Source organism: Volvox carteri (genome assembly GCF_000143455.1).
Source record: "Volvox carteri f. nagariensis unplaced genomic scaffold VOLCAscaffold_5, whole genome shotgun sequence".
NCBI lineage: Eukaryota > Viridiplantae > Chlorophyta > Chlorophyceae > Chlamydomonadales > Volvocaceae > Volvox > Volvox carteri.
In genome coordinates this window covers 1,409,971-1,430,055 of record NW_003307548.1, presented here as the reverse complement: position 1 = coordinate 1,430,055, position 20,085 = coordinate 1,409,971, and the positions used below count along the sequence as shown (strand labels likewise).

Here is a 20,085-nt window from a genome sequence, read left to right as displayed (position 1 = left end):
ACAGGACGAAGAACACAACTATGTATTGCATCAAGGGGCTGAAAGTTGTCTTCTGCAAGGCTTACGTAACATAATAGAAGATTGAGCGCACTAATAGAATGGATTCCCTTAGATCAACAATTCGCAAGTTATCTTTCATATAGATATCAGATAGCACTGACTGGTTGCCATTGCCAACTGCCTGGACCGGCCAGTGGTAAATCGAGGAAACGGTTTGAGACGCGGTGCTGTCTCATGCCGGGATAAATTCATAATATAATTACTTGTTTATTTACAAGACGTTTCAGCGTGCAAATAAGCATGATCGTATAGCCTGAGAACCCTCCGTAGTCGTTGCCGCTTGCGTGCAAAAACGTCCATGGGGCAAATCAATACGTGTTAATAGGACGCGCTGATCAACTTCCAGGGCCATGCGGAGCTCTATCGCGCTCGCCTAGGCGCCTTCTGTGGCCTTCACCGGAAGCCGCTGGGAAAGGCTCCCCGAGCCAGGGTTGATGGCAGACCCACACGCTGGGCCCCGCACCCGGCGGCGTTTGGCGGCGCGCCTGCGTCCCACCGATGTCATCTGGGGTACTTGCCTGGCCCTGTGCGTCCTCACCCTGACGTTGTACGGCTGGCACCTGCGCTCCCGCATCACTGACAGCGCGGAGGAGGGGCCCTTCGCCAGCCGACAGACGCACCGCCCGCCGCCGTACAGCACGGCACCCCTCCTGGTATCGTACGCTTTCTATGAGAAGGATACCATCCAGGTAACTGGCTCCACAACCCTCCCCAGGAACGCGCAAACAACACACCAAGTGCACGCTCACAGCAACCTTGTGAATATCAATCTGAACAATCAGGCCGTGATGCTGTCATGATTTCAAGGGTCCATGGCAGTACTGATCACCCCCTTTCCGCCCCGTCAGTGGTTCGCCTTACCCACGTTCCGCTCGTTCTCGCCGACGGCCTCTTTGGCCCTCCTCCCTGTCCCTCCCTCCCTTAACCTCATCTCCTCCCCTCCCTCCCATGTCCTGTCAGCGTACCAACCTGGAACACTTCCTCCAGCACGGCTGGGTGTCCCCCCCGGGGGAGGTGCAGCCGGTGACCTGGGTGTTCGTGGTGACGGGGGACCTCTGCTCGCCGTGCGTCAGCGCCTTCCCGCTCACGTGAGGAGGAACTCGATTCGAAAGCGGTTGAAGGGGTGGGGGCGGAGAGAAAAAACTCCGTCTTTGAGGGAGTTGGCGCGGGTGGCCTTGAGCCGCGAGGGGGGGACCCGCAGGGGCGCGAGGGAGGGCAGTAGGGAGTGTTAGGGAGTGGAGGTGTCACTGACAGGGAGCTGGCGGCTGAGGGCCCCGGGCTGGCTCCGATGAGGTGAGGACCCGATTGCCCTCCTTGTCCCGGCGTGGTCCCCTCCACCCTCCCGCCCCTCGAACGCGCGGAAGCCGTGAGGAGCCCCTTCTGCACACCCCACCCCTTGGTCAGTTGATGCTGTGGACAAAGGCAGTTGAGACTCGGGCCTTTTTGCATCTCTTATATCTAACCCCCCTCATCTTCTCTCCCGTCCTCCCTCCCTCCCTCCTCCCTGCCTCCCAGGACGCCACTACAAGCGGACCCAGACATGGGTATCACCCGGGCCGCCCGGGTCGACGGTGACCCGGAGGACCGCCACCTCCACCTCACCGGCAGCAGCAGCAGACGTCGGCCCGCCCGCCCCGGCGGCGGGGTCCCCCAGCTGCTGTCCGGACCGCACGGGGCCCCCGAGGCGGGCCCCACTCTGTTGCTGTGGCGCAGTGAGAACGTGGGTATGGACCTGGCGGCCCACAACACCAGTCTGGAGTACCTCAGGCGCCACGGGGGGGGGCTCAGGTGTGTGTGCGTGACACGTGCGTGTGGGGGGGTTGGGGGGGAGGGGAGAGACTGGGGACCTGAGGCGGGGTATTGCATGTCTGGGAGGTCCAGGAGGTCCGGAATACTCTTCATGTAGCAGAGGGGGTCATGAAGGCCACCCGACACCCCCTCAACCCCCTCAACCCCGGCTGGGCATTCCCGTACTGCCGTTGTAGAATCTCGTCGAGGTTCGCCACCTACCTCTTCCCCTCCGACCGTACTCCCCATGCCACCCGTCAACCCCCCGCCCTACGTCGGGCAGTAGGTCACACACACGTATGTGCTGTATCGTACGGTTTCGCGCTGTGTCCCCCCCGCAGCCGTTACCGCTACTTCCTCCTCCTGAACAGCAGTGTGAAGGGGCCCTACTACCCGGCCTACCTGCCCACCTGGTGGCACTGGACCCACGCCTTCCTGGAGAGGTTCCAACCACTGCCACAGGTGTGGGGGAGGAGGGGGGAGGGAACCGCCCCGACTCGGGCCTAGTGGACGATGAGCAGCCGTGCTCGCTGTGGAAGGGTAAGGGAGGAAATAGTAGGCTGTGGCAGCTAGAGGTCCAGCGAGGCGCACTTGGCGGGGGGGAGGTATGGATGGCGGGCTGGGTGGGTGGCGTTTCCAACCCATTTCGGAAGAAGAGGAGCCCGGGGACAGCCCAACCCCTCAATCTGGAGCCGCACTCCAAGGAGGTGCTTGGTGGAGACGAGGGGTCCAGGAGCAGGCTTCAGGACTTACATTGTACGACAGATCTTGTCGTGACTGCAACACATGCAGTTGAGGTCCCGTCATCGTCCCAACTCCCAACTGCCAACTTATAACCGGCGATGTGCGGCCCTACACACCCACATCCCCACGTCCCCCTGGCTACTGCAAACCCACCTCCCGGGTCGCATCAGGTGTCGTACGAACTGGCCCCCCCAAGGCCTTGGCGAACCCTGGAGCCCCCGTCCGTGCCTCGTGTGTATTTGTTAGTTAATCAGTTAATTTACCCGCGGGTCCTCCCCGGGAGTCAGCTGCTATGTATGTCACACGGCGCAGCTCGTGACTCCATCCCCCCCTCCCCCCCCCACCCGGCTGTCACGAGGCCGCAGGGAGATCCCCGGTGGACGTATCCCCCGGTGCTGGAGGTGCTGCCCCCCGGCACTCCCACCGGGCCCTACTCCAGGCGCCGACCCATGGGTCCCGCGGTGGTGCGGGCGGTGGGCTGCTCCCTGGTGTGTCTACCGGAGGCAGACGCGGGTAGGTGCGGCCATGTCCCGGTTGGAGCCGGCCCGGCTGCACATGTGTGTGCCTGTGTGGGGTCTGCGGACATCAGGGAGCTATGGGAGGAGAGGGGAGGAGAGGGGTGGGTGCGGCCTCCAGGGCCACAGCACGTGAGGAATAAGCGCACGTGAGGAGTACCTTGTAACGAGTGGGAGCAGGGGATGGCTGGTCCATGTTGGGCCATCACTATGGCAAGTAGGCACACTGCGGCTGCTGTACCTTCTGTGGGTGAGACTGCTGCTGCTGCTGGTCTGATAGATGTCATTGCAGTGAATTGCTGTTTGTTGTTGTTATTAAAACACCAAGTTCCGTCCTTTCTGTCTCTCTAGCTGTTGCTGCTGCCGCTGTTGCTGCTGCCGCTGTTGCTGCTGCCGACAGGCGGCCCCGGTCCCCGTCTGGAGTCCTGGGCGGTGGCTCTGGACCACGTGGCCATGGAGCTGGTGATCAGGCGGGGGGTGCTGAAGGTGGGGACCAGGGCCCCGTGTGTGTGGGGGGGGAAAGCCAGTAGCCACCTTGCCGGCCCCAGCTGCCGACCTCACCTGACTTTAACGCTATGCATCCGCAATCTTGGGCAGGGGAGCCGGTCGTCCGAAAAGAAGTCTTCAGTCCGGCAGTCCTTGAGCCGATGTTGCAACTGGGGGTGAAGTGTGCTTACAGGTCGTGTGCTTCAGGGGCAGACCGGAGTGATCACAGCTCCATTGGAAGCCCCCTGCAATACTGTACTGAAGAAGCCAGTCCATGCAGGAGGTACTTGTATTGGCGGGCAGGAAAGGGGGGTATGTGTGATGACGTTGCTCAGATGTTTCGGTTCCCCTGGACCCACAGGTGCGCACCTGCAAGACGTGTGGGGACAAGGAGGATGGGATCATCGTGGGTGGGGAGTACGGCATTACGTCCGTACTACTTGAGGTACGACGTGCGGGAAGGCCGTCTCTGCTCTGGTATCTTCCTGGCCTAAACCGACAGGGCTTCCGGACGCGGCCTCGCGGCGGCAGCGGCGGTTGGTTTGCTTGCTGCGACATCCCCCCGCGAGGCCGCAGCTTCCCCCACCACTCGCGCGGCCGCACGCCCTGCGGCGGCGGCGGAATGTGTAAGCGCGTGTTGCTGCCATCGTGCACTTACACATTCCTCCGCCGTCGCAGGGCGTGTGCCCAAGTTCGAGGAAACAGCCTCTGCTTTGCACTGTGATGTCCGTTTGCCCAAATTCCACAGCCCACAACATTCCCAGTGTGATCTGCCCTACCCCACGCCGTCCTGACCGTGCATGTGCCCCGCGCGTCGCTACATTTCCACTCGGCATCTCCGCCTCTACCTCCGCCTCCTGCTCATCACCCGCCGCCCCCCTGTTCCCCCGCGCCGGCCCCGGTCAGCAGGCGGGGTACAACGTAGCCACCCTCATGTCCAAGTATGCGCGAGTGAGTGACCGACCGGCCGGTGGCCACGGGTGGGGAGGGGCGGGTGCGACACACACCGAGGCAGTGGCGGCTGCCGGTGTACTGCCCTGGCCGGGATGTATTAGAGAGCCACTCCGTCCTTCCAGTCATGTGGCTCCGGCCGCCAAGTGCGGCCGCCGTCTGTCGCCGCTGCCAGCCTATGGGCGCACGTGCAAGGGCCCATGCCGTGACGTGTTGTGCGGAAAGGGGGAGACCTTGCCGGTCTCCGCTGTTGGCACCGTGTGCGGTGATAGGCGTGTGAGGGTGCCGTGCACGCCAGGTGCGGATCTACCCCTCGCCCACCACAAGGTCCTGAAAAGCGCCGCCAGGGGGTTCCCGGCGCTGTGAGCAGTGGAGAGCGAGGACGTGGTTAGGAACGGATGTGGCACCTGGGGTGTTCACGTCGCGCAGTCACTCGGGGATTTCTTGACGCACGGACAGACAAGTCCGGGAGACCACACGGACCTCCCACACGGCCGCATGGCCAAGTGCCTGGGCTGCAGGAGCCGCCCGGGCAGCTGCCTTTTTGGCCTGCCCTACAGGCGCGCAGGCACAGGTTCAAGCCGTGTGAAATGTCCCTCGCTCTGTGCTTCTTGCTTCCTGTTAAGGCACGTTGCCTCCTAGCACAGCCCTCGCAGCACAGCAGTTGCGTTCCCGCCGCTCGCTGATTGGAGGTCGGCAGTTTTGGTCGGTTTGCCCTCACGCGCTCATGTGATGCCCGTCCCTTCCGTCAGGATGTAGACTGGCGTGACGAGCGGCACTGGGGATGCAACGATATGGTCCATCCCTCCCGGCACGGCACGTACGACGGCATTGCCTTCCATCCGTACGAGACGGTACGACGGTGCGGCTAAGCGTGGTGACGCTGGAACAATACCGAAGCAGTGTGTGGCTTCGAGTCGAGTTTAGTTTCTTGCTACGATGTTTGCCTGAATTTGAATCAACGAAGCGATTCTGTGACATGTTGCCTGCTTCGTCTCTGCGTCTAGGATAAGGATGGAGGGAGCGGTTGTGCCCACAGGAGCGCCAGCCCGGTCATTTTAGAGGAGGAAAAACATTGCCAGGTCGCGACGGCTTCTTGTATGCCTCCCTCCCATCCTGCTTGTGCTCTGCTTCGTCAAAAGCTTGGTGCCTTCCTGAAACCGCTTCGGTCCGCTCCGTCCCGGCGGCTGCCGCCAGATCTTCGTCAAGTCCAGCTGGCACGTGGCCGATCCGTACACTCGGCGGTACAGCTTGTGGATGACTCAGCACCGGGAGGGCGATGCGGGTACGGATGGCGAGTGGAACGAGAAGCTGTACCATTACGCGATCAGGTACTGGGGACAATGTGAAGGGAGGATGGTACGGTATCGTGCGGTGTGGTGGGGTGTGGACTGGGCTGGCTCGTGTCTTCCCCCAACCCCTCTGCTACCCGTCCCGCTGACCCACCTGGGCCCCTCTGCGCACCAGCCCCGAGGCCCAGATGTCCAACCTGCTGGAGGCGGCCTACAACGTGGAGAAGGTTCGAGAGACGCTGGCCAAGCACCGGGAGCAGGAGGACAAGAGCTTGGCGGAGGAGCAGCGGGTGGCCGAGGAGCGGGCCGTGTCGCTCAACGTGTAGATGATGATGAGCGGGATGGAGGCGGCCACACCTGGTTTTGCTTGGCTTGGCTTGGGATACAAGGTCGGATGGAGGGGAGGCCAGCGGCGGCGGAGTGGGCGCTCGAGACTTCGTTGCGTTTGGGCATGGTGCTGCTTTTACGTGGCATTTGCGGCGTTAAGTGTCTCGCGGGGTTCTAGCTACTGCAGCCGCAGGCCGCAACCACAAGGCGATGTCGCCTCCACGTACGGGAGTTCCTGTCTGTGTGCCGTTGAGATGGTGAGATGGCACAGACGCCAAAGGAAAACTCAGCCGCGTCAGCGAAGCCACGCTTCTTGTTGGACGAGGTCGTAGGCTTTACAGAGTCGGCACCGGTTGTCATTTCGGTCCTGTTGACTGTAAGCACCACCGTGCGGGCCGGAGGTTGCAGGAAGGAAAGTCAGGGTTGTAAGGACGGAAGGCAAGGGACCAGGAGGCAAGGATGTATGTAGGCTGGCGGCATGTGGCGGGGGCAGGCGGTAAGGGCAGGAGGTAGGGGGCACAGGGCAGGTGACGCTTAAGCAGGCGGGCAGGTAAGTGGTGGACTTGTGGGGGCCTGGCTGGTAAGGGGGAGCCAGGGGACCAAGGAGGGGAGGAGCAAGAGGCGAAAGGCAGCGATAGGAGGTGCTGAGGGGCGTTAACCACAGGTGTAGCCACAAGGGGAGGGGAGTGACGAAGCAGTGCGGATATGCAGCAAGCTGGACTTCCTGGACTTGCAGGTTGTTGCGCGCCCTCCAGGCTAGGCGCGTGGCAGCATCCGGGTCGATGTCTTCCCGCGGGGGGGAGGGAAGCTCGTCCAGCCGCCTTGCATGTTGAGCCACGTGATGAGCCTCATGAGCCGGAAAGCAAAGAGAACCCACAAGACTATACTAAGCCCGTGATGGGACGAACGGACACGTGGTCGCAGATAACGCCTAGCTGATACAAGTCGCTGTCACTGCCGGAGAAAGTAAAGCTGCTGAAGAAATTAGTAGTGAAAGACGAGCGGTTTGCTGGTTGACTTGCTTTTAGCAAAGCCTGTCTGTATGTATGTACATCTTTTTGTGTTTTGTGTTACATGTCGTTTATGCCCGCCACCAGCAAATGGAATGCTGCTCCAGTCAAGCTGAAAGGGACGCACTGCATCCCACGCGATTACGCCGGCATCGCCTCCAGGTGTGAGTACCTGGGGCAAGAGTATCGCGCAACAGGAAAGAGTATGAGTATGAGCTTTGTTGCCATAACCAACTGGTTACCATAACGAGGTAAAAACATGAACTCGTAATTGTCACGTCCACGGATTGACACACACTTGCACACGCAGTACGGCCTAAATCGGTAGTGAAACGCAACCTCTGCATCCAAAGCTACCTCAATCAGCCGTTGATTGCGATAGCCTTCCATCGTGTGATACGGATTCTTATTCTTAAGACCGTTTAAAGTGTTGCAACCAAGTAACTGCAGCCGGACGTGATATCGGCAGCTCCGATCGCATCCTGTTCGGCAGGTCCCACAGAGGAGTCCTGACGGCACGCGCCGTACTGAAGACGATAGTTCTGCCAACTCCATTTCCGCCATTAGTACCATCAATTCGAGCTATGACACGCATATCACTGCGCCATATACACAAAAAATTCTAGCTCTCGCATGCAAGTCCATGGGCTTGCAAATGCGGTCGGTGACCGCGCGTCCATGGGCCTGGGATTGTCCGACATACCGTGGGGGCGCACAAAGCACTGCAGCACCCCTAAACGATACTAGCTATTAGATGATAAGGACGTTAATAGCACCTGGAGTTAGCCCTCATCACTCAAGTACCCGGGACCGAATCCATCCGAACCTAGCTGTTCCCTTGCACTGCATCCACGAGCACGTGGCAAGACCTAGGGCTCTCCCCGGGCTGCCCTTCTGCCTGCCCTTGCTGGCCGTGTTTCATTGATGAGGGCAAGACAGGGCCCCACCGCCATGACCTGGGCGTGGCGGGTTACACTGTGCTGCGCGTGGCTCCGTGCTGCAGCTTCCGCCGGCAGCCTGGAGGCGCCTATCTCGCAGGTGGGGGCCGTGGGGCTTACCCGCATCGACTGTCGCGCGGCCTGTGTACTGTGCCGAACAGACTGGTTCTTTGTGCCCCTCACCTCCGGCTAGCATGCAGGATGCGATGTGCTACAGGTTCTTCGGACAGCCCGCAGCGGCGGACTTGGTCCATACCTCCGCCGCAACCACCGCCAGGGATTTCGGTGATCTGTACGACAGGCCCCACGGTCCAGCGGCCCGCGAAGCCCCAGTCCAGGTGCCACCAGCATGGCGGCTCCGTGTACCCCGCCGACCCCCCTCCGGTGTCGAGCCGACTGTAGACTTGAGCCCTGATGGTCTGTGGACTCTACGGAGCGCGATCCCGGTGAGGAGCCGTGGAGAGGGGGCCGGAGGGAAAAGAGAATTGAACCCGGGCTTGAATCGGCAGGATTGCCTGGAATCGGTGGTGGACGACCACACAGATTATGGCGGGTGGGGGGTTGTGTGGGTCCGGTGGACTCCTCGATGCCCGGTAGATTGGTACCGTACCTGGACTGCATACGTGGAATTGTGTCTCATAACACTTGCCCCTCACCTCTTACCATGCATGTATACGTGCATCCACCCTTCAATGGACCCGGCTGGTACGAGGGAGCAGGTGCAGCAGCCGCCCCTGCTGGTGGACTCGCTGACGGTACGGCTGCACTTGGCCGGGGCGCCGTACACCGCCGCCCAGCTGCAGGTGGGACCCCGCTGCATGTTACTGCATGTTGGCGGCCGGGTCGATGGCGGCTGAGGAAGACGGCAGCAGCGCCAAGCTGACAATAATGGATGTATGGTTGATGATTAGCTTTGATTGCTGGCAGCATAACGAGATTGCGGGTTGGCAGGCGGGCGGGCAGGCAAGCAGACTGATTTTTATATCCAGATATCTTTGGAGAAGAGTGGCACAGCCGGATGCGGGAGGTTTGGCAGTGCAATGTTCTTTGGGTGAGCGGGAGGGAGAGGGGATTTGCGGGGCCGCGGCTGATGGCTGTAGGCTGCGCGGCGGAGCTCTTCTGCGGCCCTGTCAGTCCTTGTGGGCACTGCCCCCCAACTTTGGACTGAAGCAACATGAAGCCCCCCTGAGTAACGCAGGACCCCCCATTGGAGGCCGACACGAGGATACAGAAGCTATTCTCCCCCCTCAAGACGGCCTAGCTCTTGCGATGATGTGGTGTGGTATCTAAACGCTTCATGCATTGCTGCTGCCTCCGCCCGCATATCAATTCACCTGCAATGAGCGCACCAACACATGGGCGCAATCCACCGCTCCTGTGTGCACACAGGGCCACCTGACCGCCTGTCCGCCGCCAACGGCCCCCATCCGACGCTGTGATGAATACGAGTACGATGGAGGCTGCGAGTACGATGATGCCGCCGCACCGGACCCGAAGGGAGCCGCGGTGGTTTCCGTGCCTAGTAGTGGGGTGTCGTACAAGGATCGCGGCACCATCGGCACAGCGGAACCAGTTGCCTGTGAGGGCGGCGCAGTTTTCGCACTGCCTCAGGTGGGTCTCTGTTTTGCGTTTTCCTGGCCACTATGCATCCTGCGGTGGTATTGGATGGCTGAGAGCCCTCCTCCTTTGGGGCAGCTGCCCCACCTCCTGCTTACTCGCCCAATTTGGACGTGTGCAGGGCTCGGAAGCAGGAGGCGGCGCGGAAGAAGGAGGCGGCACGTTGCAGGTTGGGGGGAGGGTTGAAGCGGGGGATGGCCTGTTGGGTGGGGTGTTGGCACTTGCGGGGCGCCCAGTACGGCGGTTACCACCGGAGGACTTTTAGCACACCACGGATATAATGCTGCAGGATCTAGGTTGAGGATTTCGCAGCGAGTAGGGGGGGGGGCTCCGCCGCACACCGGTGGCCCTATACCGGTGTTGGCGGCACCGGCTGTCCGAGGTGCCCCCTGCATTCAGCCAGTGAGGCCTCGTAATCTCTCACATAAAGTAGAGTTATAAGTTACAGCGTACGCACAAGTGCGGGGTTGTCCATAAAAGCCTGTCTGGGGGCCCTATGGACGGGCGCAGAGTGAAGGCATTCTCGTCCTGGACCGACGCGCCGGAGCACGACGCGCCTGGTCCCCAACAGACCTCCGAGAGAAAACTAGCCACAGCTGGGGAAGCTTCAGCCATTGTGGTACGCATTGAGGTGGATATGCGGCAGGGCTGGTCAGGATGGACTTGCGCCTCCCCTTGCGGGTGCTGCCAGCAGTCCTATGGTTAACTCCCTCCCTCCGCGGCCACCCACATGCTGCGGCGTCACCATGGGGTCGCGGCTTCAGCAACGCATTTCCGCCTCTGCTGCCCTGCGGCTGCTGACGAACTGACCGCAGACCATGGAAGAGTACAAGATCATCTTTCAAGATGGCGTCACGGACGACAATAGCCTGGCATCTGCACGCGGCGACATAACTGCAGCCGATCAGGTAAGCTGCCGTACAGTCACACCATCGTCATCATCATCATCATCATCATCATCATCCCAGCTTCTCATCTCACCTCATGGACCGGCTAGGTTGCGGAACCTTTGTTGGGGCTTCCAACAATATGAAGCAGCTGCAGGGCTTATGCATGCGCCTTGGAAGGGCTGGGCACGTAACAAGATTTTGGTTTTGCCGAGCTGGGTTACTGAATGGTGGTCCCCGAGATCACTGTGAGCCCGCGCTCACACCGCAGCTAGTTTACACGGTCAGGCTCCGCGTGAAGCGTTGGGACGCAGAGGAACAAGTGGTGCGTGCCTGTTTGATGGCTGCTGAAACGCACGTCGACATCTCACGACACAAGTATTTTCAGACACATGTACGTGTGCTGTGCACGACGTCAGTAGGCTGGTGGAATGCCGTTCACGGCCAAAGTACGGCAATGGCCAGCGTACCAAGATCAGACATCCAGGCACGACGTCGATAATGGAAATGATGGCGACGATGGAAGCAGTGTTTTTGCCGGCCGTTCTGGTGGCAGCGTGGGTGTGTGGACGCTGACATTGAGCCTGCCGGCCGGTTCGGCAACACCCGGCAATCTTTCCAACGGCGCTGGCAACAGCAGCGGTGACGTCGGCAGCAGCAGTCATGGCGATAGGTCGGTCTCGAACTCGGCGCCGCCAATCAATTTGACCGGCTGGGAGATGCTCTTGTGCGGCCGTCGGATTGCTCAGGTGGACCGCCTGGCGGCGCTGCTGCACCGTGCAGAGCTCCAGCCGCCGCTGCCGCCGCCTCTGCTGCCGCCGCTGCGCCACGGGTCGTCATCACCGCCTCCAGACTCGCCGCAGCAGGCACTTGACCTTCAATGGCTGCGCTCGTCACAACAACAACGCGCGCCGCACCGGCCGCCGGCAGCGCCGCCGCCGCGGCTTCCTCACGGCGACTCGCGAAACTCCCCTGGAGCTGACGTCTTCCGTGCCGTAAACGCCGGGAGCAGCGATGGCGGTTCGGGCGGCGATAATGATTTTGCCGAGCTCCTGGACAGGTTATCGGCCATGGCGCAATCGCAAGGCCTGCCAGATGGATGGGCTACACAGCTGCGGCAACAGATGGCGCAACTTGTTGCCGGTAGGCAGCGCCAAGGTGTATATGGCAGCGGCGGCGGCGGCAATGGCGGGGGGGGATCTGACTGGCGAATCGACCGGGCGGTGCAGCCGGGTCTGCCGGGTGCCGTCCAGCGTGTGGCGCTGTGCTCCAGGGATTTGTACCTCTGCTACAACCGCTACGTACGGGTGCCGCCGCCGCCGCCGCTTCCGTCCATCAAGAATGGCGGTGGCAAAGGCGGGGACGGTGCGGGCGACAGCGGCGAGGGCCGTGGCTTCGGCAGGTGGCTGCTGTCGTTTGAAGCTTCTGTCCAGAAGGAGTATGAGAAGCGGACGGAGGTGACCGCAAAGCGCTACGTGGCTCTGCAGAAGGCTATTGGGGAACAGATGGACGCGTATGCGGGTGAGAAGACGGTTGAATTGTGGGTTTGGGCTTGGGTTTGGGTTTGGGTTTGGGTTTGGGCTTGGGCTTGGGCTTGGGTTTGAGTTTGGGCTTGGGTTTGGGCTTGGGTTTGGGCTTGGGTTTGGGCTTGGGTTTGGGTTTGGGCTTGGGTTTGGGTTTGGGCTTGGGTTTGGGCTTGGGTTTGGGCTTGGGTTTGGGTGTGGGTGTGGGTGTGGGTGTGGGTGTGGGTGTGCGGTCTCTGGTCTGACATTGATGAGCGGCCACGAACCATACCGCTGTTGTGCCGCAATCGGTTATATCTTCAGCAGCCAAGATGTCCTGGAGGAGCACATCAGTAGCAGCATGAACGCGATTCGCAAACTATTACCTCTGGCCTCTGTCCGTTCTTGACTCACCTCTTGACTCCCCACTTGACTCCCCGCCATTTTGCTGCTGCCCCTCTGCATTGCAGACAACTTCCCCCTCATGCAAGCCCAAGGCAATCTCATTCGCCGTACACTCAACGCAAGGCTGTACAGCGCTGCCTATAGATCCGCCGCCGTGGCGTACGCGTCAGCCTACCTGGACGCCGTTATTGGCGTGGCGCTGTACAGAAAAAATGCGGTACGGCGTTGCTGCACGTCGTGTAGGGCCAAAATACCAACCTCCTCTAGCGACACAACATGCCGCGTGGGCTGTGTACGTATGTCTCCTTGAACGTGTTGGCTCGCTGGGTTATGTAGCGGCATAGGGCGTGTGGGACCTGGCGCACCCCCGCATCTAAAACCCACTCTCCAGCCGTGCAGGAGCTGGCCATCAACCCGCGCTACATCATCACACGTCTGCTGCTCATCCTCCTGGACGGAGTGCTGGGCACCGTTTTGGTTGGCATCACCCAGGTACGGCCGCTGGTCTTGGTGCGGGATACCTGCCGTGGCAGCTGTTACAGTTGACGCGATCCGCCACACCGCCAGACGGCGAACAGCCCACCTCGTGCTGTATTGCCATCATTAGACCTCAGGACGAGTCCCGACCCCTAGGCCCTTCTTCTTCTTGACCTTCCTAAGCTTAGCTAGTCCATGACGCACGCGACGCCGCGGTCCATGTGCCACAACCTCCTTCCTCGCAGGCGACCTTCACCGTCACACCCACTGTTATCAACCCACCCACAACGGTGATCAGCTCCCTCATCAATGGCAGCTTCAGCGCCAACGGCACCGCCCCCCCCGGGGTGGTGGGTGGAGCTTCCGCCTCCAGCCGCGGTGTTACGGTGGGAAATGTCAGTACCGCTGCCGCCGCTCTGGGCCCAGCCCTCTTCACTGGTTTGCTGGAGGATGCCACTCGCGCCTTTCCTGATGTAATTGACACAGACCCGGGGGCCCGCAGGTCGAAGGGCGGCCGCGCAGGGAAGGGGCAGCGTAAAGGCCGCCGTCGGGATGGAGCCGGCGAGGGAGGGACAGGCGGCAGGAGCGAATTAGAGCGGGCAGCTGCATGGCTGGACCTGGCGGAAGACGTAGTCGGGGGTATCCGGGCAGCCTTGCAGCCTGAGGGCCAAGGGCATGGCAGCGATGGCGGTGGCGGTGATAGCAGTGGGAAATGGGGTTACGGCGTTGGTGGGGTCGGTGGCGATGGGGGTCACTTTGGCAGTGAACTTTTTGACTTTCGAGGTGTCAGCCGAGCTGACGATGTGGACGCTGCCAAGACCGGCAGTGGCGGCGGCGGCGGCCACAGCTTTAGCAGAGGAGCAAGTGCGCCCAGTGGTGCTGTGCGGGGGCCCGCCGCTTCTGTCGGTAGACGTGCCGCTCAGGTGTGTGCCTTACAAGGGGGGAAAAGGGTGACAGCGGATCTATTAGCTGGCATCTAGTTAGCTGCTTACGACCTCATTTGCCGTCACAGCATGTGCGGAAAATAACAGCTGACATACCACAAGGGGCATAATAGTTGAGGAGCAGAGGACCTAGATCTTCGGCGGGCTGGGGCGAGATGTTGACCGCGGTAGGTGGGTGGAAAACCTCTACACTATCGTAACCAAACCGCGCTGCTACGTTCCCAGCACCCAGCCAAAGCCTCAACCTTCGGTGCGTCAGGGTTTGAGGGTGCATGGCTGTCTCTGACAGGCGCGCAAACCACCGAACGAAGTAATTCGTTCGGGCCGATCTAAGCAGAAGCAGGCCACGGGGCGAAAGGCCCCATCTGACTCCTCCGTCCTGCTGCCAGTCTTCGCTTTGGCCACAGCTAGCAGATAAGGATGTTTACGCGCTCGCCTGCCTAATTGCGGCACTGCAACAGACCTCCCCTTGCCGTACGGTACGGCATCTCGGCAGGTGTATGAGGACCAACTGCGGGAGATGGTGCTAATGTTGCAAACTGCTGTACAGCGGCTGCAGGTGCGACTGATGGTCTGTTGGTGATGTGATGGATGTGGGGCTAAATGGGAAGGCCGTGTGCTTGTATGTGTGCGTTCAACACAGCCTCTGAGTAGCCGCCTTTCATCACCTTGGCCTGCCACCTTCGTTCCCCGCTGCCAGCGCTTTTAGCAAGTGCTCCCTTTTTTGTTCTGACCAGGCTTTGCGGTTCCGGTAACATGCATCGTCACGCGGTCCTTGCTTTCCAGAACTAGTGTCCCTTGGCGACAGTGCACGCTCTAGCGCATGACCGTGTAACGCCGCATAAGATCAAGTAATACAGAAATCGCTTGAGGCGGGTGGCCAGCCCACCGTCAGGTAGCCGGCCGCAGTCCACTGTGGCCGAACAACCCACTCGGCGGCCACCTACGCACAAGCTGCGCAAAGTACGATTTCAACCTGCCGTACATTTCGTCCGTGCTGCATGTGACATGATGTGGTGCAGGACCGTGCCGGGTCGGTGCTGGACAACCGCCAAGCGGCCCTAGACCGTACGGCAGCCGTCATGGCAGACATAGGGCCCACTGGGGCCCAGGTCCTGGCGGCCATCAATCGAACGGTACGTAGCAGCCGGCTGGGGCCCAAGGGTGGTTTGCATCTAGGGTCCTGGGAAGGCAAGGACGCTTGCAGCAATTCGCGCATGGCGAGTGACGCGGTGAGAGACCGCAGTGGGGGGAGTAGGCATGAGGGGGGCCATGAGGGGGGGCATGAGGGCCCCGATGCGGGGGTGGAGGCAACCACGGGTACTGCCGGAAGGGTGCATCTGCGCCTTCACCTGCAGCATTAGCGCCTACACACTCCTGCACCTGTGGTTTGCAGTCGCACACGGTTTCAATACAGTAAAACCTTTGCGGACAGCACCTCTGGGGAACACCCGGACATCCCCTCCCCACCGTGCAACCAACTTCAGGCTGCGGCGGCAGCCGGACAGCTGAGCGCAGGCCTGGACCGCTTGCGTGACATGGCCGCCGACGGACTCCAGTACAGAACCTCCGGGCCCGAGCGTTCCAGGTCCGCTGGCAGCACCGACAGCAGTAGCAGTGGCGGCACCGCCCGTGTTGTTGGTGACGCTGGTGGACCCCGTCGTCGGGCAGGCGGGGACCGGACGAGCATTGCGGACGTCCTTGTGGCGCGCCTCAACGCGACAGCAGCAGTAGCTGGTGGCTGGGACCCGCTGCTGCTGGCCGGCGGGGAGGATGGGGTGGCGGCGGCGCTCAGGTGCGGTACGGTATTGCCAATCCATGAGGGCTCTTTGGCATACAACCATGTGTGCGTTACCTCGGTTGTGTTACCCCAGAGAGGTGTAACGAGCCCATACGAGCCAGAGGCCCAAGAGCCTAAGAGCCACAAGTTAGCTTGGGGACATACAACGCAAAATCATGCGATCATGTTACATCACACATGTGTACGTGCGCGTCGCTTTCCGTGCATGGGCGACAATGCAGACCGGGTTGCCGCCGGCATCCAAGGACTTTGTGCGGCAGTGACGAAGATACTATGCAAGTTCGAGGGGTCCAAATCGTGCCGTGAAGGGCCCCTCTTTCCCGTTGCCTCTACCGGGTCTCCCAGGAAAGCCAGTGCGGGGGCGGCGGTGTCCAAGATCCACATGGGCTTCAGCACCTGACAAGATACCATCTCGTTATATTGATCCCGGATGGGTGGTTGCGAAAATATGTAGGAGAGGATGGACGTGCTTGGCGATACGTCTCCGTGGACCATCCCCCCCATGCCCGGTGCGTCCTCTTATCAGCGTCCCGCTCATCCACTCCGCAGGAGCCTGTGGGACGTCTGGTTTCCGTCCGGGACGACAGCGAACTCCTCTTCTGCGACCCAGTACGCCCCACCGCCACCGTGGGCCCTCTCGCCACGGCCCCCATCCACCGGCACCTCAGCGACTACGACTCCCGACGCTCTGTCCGCTTCCATCTTGCGAGCCGCCGGTACCCGCACGGACAATATCCCCTTCAACACCACCATTGAGCTGCCCAAACCGGCTGCTGCTCCTCCTCGTAGCAGTGGCGGTGTCGCTGGTGGCAATGGGCTTGCACGAGGTGGTCCGGCAGTGCGGCAGCTAGGCGGAGAAGTGCAGCCGGTTGAGCTGGCATCAGCCCCCTTCCGCCAGCAGCAACCAGCAGGGGGCCAGAGGGTGCGGGTGTGGGACTGGAGGGGGCGCGGCCAGGAGCCGCAGCAGATTACAGAGTTGCGGGATGCAAGCGACATGCCCGTCAGGGCACAACGAGGGGGAAACAGCAGCTTCAGTGCTGGCAGCGCTCACTCCGGGAACAAAGGTGGAAATGAAGCGCGCGAGGACCTGCCAGCTGGAGATGACCGTATTAAGAACGCGGCGCAAAGAGGTGGTAATGAGCTCCGAGGTAGCGTCATCGAGCTGCCGGTGGCCTGGGGTTCCGCGGGCCATGATCACACCGCTTGGGCCGGACAGTTCCAGCGTTTTGGCTCCCCAGTGCCTTCAGCACAGTTGCTAGCTTCGGTCACGGGCGCGACGCATCCGGGCCCTTCAGATCCGGCAGTGCGCATCAACATCAGTAGCAACAGCGGTGTCCAGGACGACTTGGGCAACCAGAAGTATCGCCACGCCGGCAACAGCAAAAACAGTGATACCAGCACCAGTAACACCGGGGCCAGCAGCGGCAGTGACAATATTAATCCTCCGGCGGATGTGCCAGTAACCTGGTCAGCACTGAAGGCGTCCGCAGCTGCCGCATCTGACACGGTGCCCCACAGGCTACCGGCCCGGCCCGCAGCTGCAGCAAATCCAGTGGCGCCGCCACTTCCACCGGCCCCACCGCAGCACCACACCACAATTGATCGGTGGGCCCCGCCTGGGCCGTCCGCAACACCCGCAAAGCCTACCCCGTCTTCTCGAGTCAACACTACGAGCCTCAACGATGAGCCACTGCGAGCTGTCAGGCCGGCCCCTGGACGCGACTCCGCCAGTCGCGGCCCGGTGTACGGTGGCTCGTGGGTGACTACTACTGCCAGCCAACAGCAGCCCGTCAGCAGCGTAAACACGGAAGCCGGCTTAAACAATTTGATGTCGCCGCCGGCCTCCTTGCCGGAGACGACGGAAGCAGCAGCGGGCGGAAGCCCTATCAAGGACGGGACGACGCAAGCGGCGGGCGGCGATCATGACATCTTACCGGCTGTATGGTCAGCAGGACAGTTGCATGCGAGGGTACGTCCGCTAAGCGGTGGCGCAGCTGCGGCTGCTGCTGCTGAGGCGGAGTCTGTGGCACTGTCAGGGGTGCAGGCGGCTCTTGCGAGGGAAGCTGTGGCAATAACAGCTCGCGCCCTGGACGACATTGCTGATGCGATGGTGGGTGCTTCAGACAGCCTAAACCAGGTCCCCGTGAGTAAGGGGAACGCGCATGAGGACGTCCAGGCAAAGCATGGTCGCGCCAAGTGCGCAACAGCCGGCGCCGATAGCGACAGCAGCAGCAGCAGTACAGAGAGTATCATCATAAACAACAGCAACAGCAGCGGCAGCGGCAGCGGCAGCAGGAGTCCAGGGATTGATGTCAGTAGTAGCAGCGAGGAGGACAGCAGTGCAACGAAGGACTTCATCATTGGAAGCCCCACGTTATTGGCGGTGTGTGGCGCTCTGGAAGCAGCAGCAGCAGACGTCCAAGGAGCCGTTGCCGCTGCTATGGCGAAGCTGTTGGGCTTTGTGCGGGCCACAGGGACGGCGCCGCCACCTCAACCACTGCTGCTGCTCCCGCCCCAGGCGGGGACGAAAGCCTTGGCACCTAGTGCTGTGGCTCCAGGGACCCCGTCCATCAGTTTGACGGGGGGACTGGCACGTGAGCTGGAGCCGCTGCCGGGGATTGGCAACCCACCCGTCACCATCACCGACGCCACCAACGCGTCAACAGCCAGGGCTGCAGCCCTTGCCGATGCTGTCTTACAAGACTTGCTGACTTCCCTAATGAGGATTCTGTCCACCCTGTCACTCCGCCTGGGGGGACCCCCACTGGAAACCCCCCGGGTTGCGGGGGGCTCGCGGACCTCCCAGCGGTGGGCAGATGCAGATGAGCTCATCGTCAGAGTCCTGGTAAGCACGGAAAAGCAGCTGCAGCAGCTGAGCCGACGTGCTACCGCCTTCAACACCGCTGCACCCTGGAAGTCACCCCAACGAGCCCCAAGGTCATGGCCGTCTGGATGAGCAAGCACCCAGGCCCCAAGCCGCCAGTGCGGCCGTGTGTGCATGAGTGGCCTAGCAGCGCTGCTTCATTGCTGCAGCAGCAGCACACCCACTTCCGTTCATGTTTTCCGTCCTCAAATAGTGAAGAGGGAGTTTCAGGCTAGGCATATCCGGTGTGGTGTTGTCATAGTGTCGCATTTTGTGTGCGCAGCATTGACGGCGCCTCTGTATTGGTCAGGGCCCCGCATTACACGTGCAGATGGCGTATACCCGGCTATTGATCATCAGGAGGGGAAGACCCCTGACAGCCGCAGCTGTAACAAACACTATGTGTTTGCACACGGCCTCCAGCAGGCAGACAGCATTCAGCACCGCCACGTCAGCAGCAGCCTGGAAAGGCGTCTCAGCACCGCCTGGGCCCCCGGGGTTGAGAGGGCCCAAACACCGCCCCATGTTACCGACTACCCTGCGGCCTCCACCACTTTGTGTCACTTGTTGTCACTACATGAGACTACCCTGGCCGCCCGGCCGCCAGAGAACACGTGTGTGCTAAGTCCCGCCACAGCAATAACCTCCTCATTACAAACGAAGCTCATCAATGCACGTTGCTCCATGAAAACGCCCATGAAAAGGTTGGACTGTAATCGGAACCCGCCAGATGCTGGGGTCGCTGCCAGCGCAGCGCTCCCACACTCCGTGCGAGGTAGTCGCAGGGTGCGAGCTACCGCCGCCACATAAGTATGGTCATTATGGCCTCAAATGGCCTCCGAACAACGCTCCTTGCTGCCGTACTCCATGTCGCCCCAACATGCCAGCATTCCCCGCCCACCTCTCTCAACCTTCCTAGTGCATTCAAGATGTGGTATATACGACGGGATACGACATGTACGAATATGCATGCGTGTCATCCCGTGTAATTTTTGACGTCGATACTCAATCGACAAATTTAAGACCTCCTTCAACATCGCTATGTACGACTAACCCCGCGAGCTCTCAACCACATCGCAATGGCCCAATAAAATACGCACAAGGGACAACCCCCGGGGCAAACACGCTGCAAGGTAGGCCTTATGCGCGTCTTTCATTCGCGACCCCACCTGGTCCACCCGCTGTTGCACAGATCGGTCTGGTTGGCCCTCCGCACCCTCCTCCGCCTCGTTCGCCTGTCATGACCACATCTCCCCCCAGGAGGGCCCATCCAAACGACCCCTACCTACCAGTCATGTTTCTTATCTCCCCACCACCAACCAGTGGCCGCACCGGCTACGGGAAATGCACCGCAACGGTGAACCGCGCACCACTTCCCACTACGTCCAGTGCCATAGATTGCGCGCCCCAATTTACTGCCCGTCATATGTACCGGGAACAACCCTGCACTGCCCTACATGAAATGCAAGGAGCTTTGC

General features: G+C 61.1%; 2 protein-coding genes across 2 annotated transcripts; both read left to right on the top strand.

Moving 5' to 3' along the window:
* Positions 1 to 494: 494 nt before the first annotated feature.
* On the top strand, positions 495 to 6,162 carry VOLCADRAFT_87431 (uncharacterized protein; the record flags this gene model as incomplete). Its single annotated transcript, XM_002947209.1, has 13 exons — positions 495 to 749; positions 1,021 to 1,148; positions 1,576 to 1,848; positions 2,190 to 2,310; positions 2,958 to 3,065; positions 3,531 to 3,593; positions 3,955 to 4,038; positions 4,500 to 4,544; positions 4,692 to 4,842; positions 4,872 to 4,906; positions 5,297 to 5,398; positions 5,742 to 5,875; positions 6,012 to 6,162. The coding sequence occupies 13 exons, from the start codon at positions 495 to 497 to the stop codon at positions 6,160 to 6,162; spliced, it is 1,650 nt and encodes a 549-aa protein (XP_002947255.1).
* A 1,962-nt stretch (positions 6,163 to 8,124) lies between these two features.
* On the top strand, positions 8,125 to 18,700 carry VOLCADRAFT_87430 (uncharacterized protein; the record flags this gene model as incomplete). Its single annotated transcript, XM_002947208.1, has 17 exons — positions 8,125 to 8,211; positions 8,273 to 8,557; positions 8,831 to 8,914; positions 9,501 to 9,722; positions 9,850 to 9,897; positions 10,544 to 10,636; positions 10,887 to 10,940; positions 11,365 to 12,136; positions 12,588 to 12,739; positions 12,922 to 13,014; positions 13,245 to 13,922; positions 14,351 to 14,422; positions 14,966 to 15,175; positions 15,431 to 15,593; positions 15,669 to 15,738; positions 16,294 to 17,887; positions 18,263 to 18,700. The coding sequence occupies 17 exons, from the start codon at positions 8,125 to 8,127 to the stop codon at positions 18,698 to 18,700; spliced, it is 5,115 nt and encodes a 1,704-aa protein (XP_002947254.1).
* Positions 18,701 to 20,085: the final 1,385 nt, after the last annotated feature.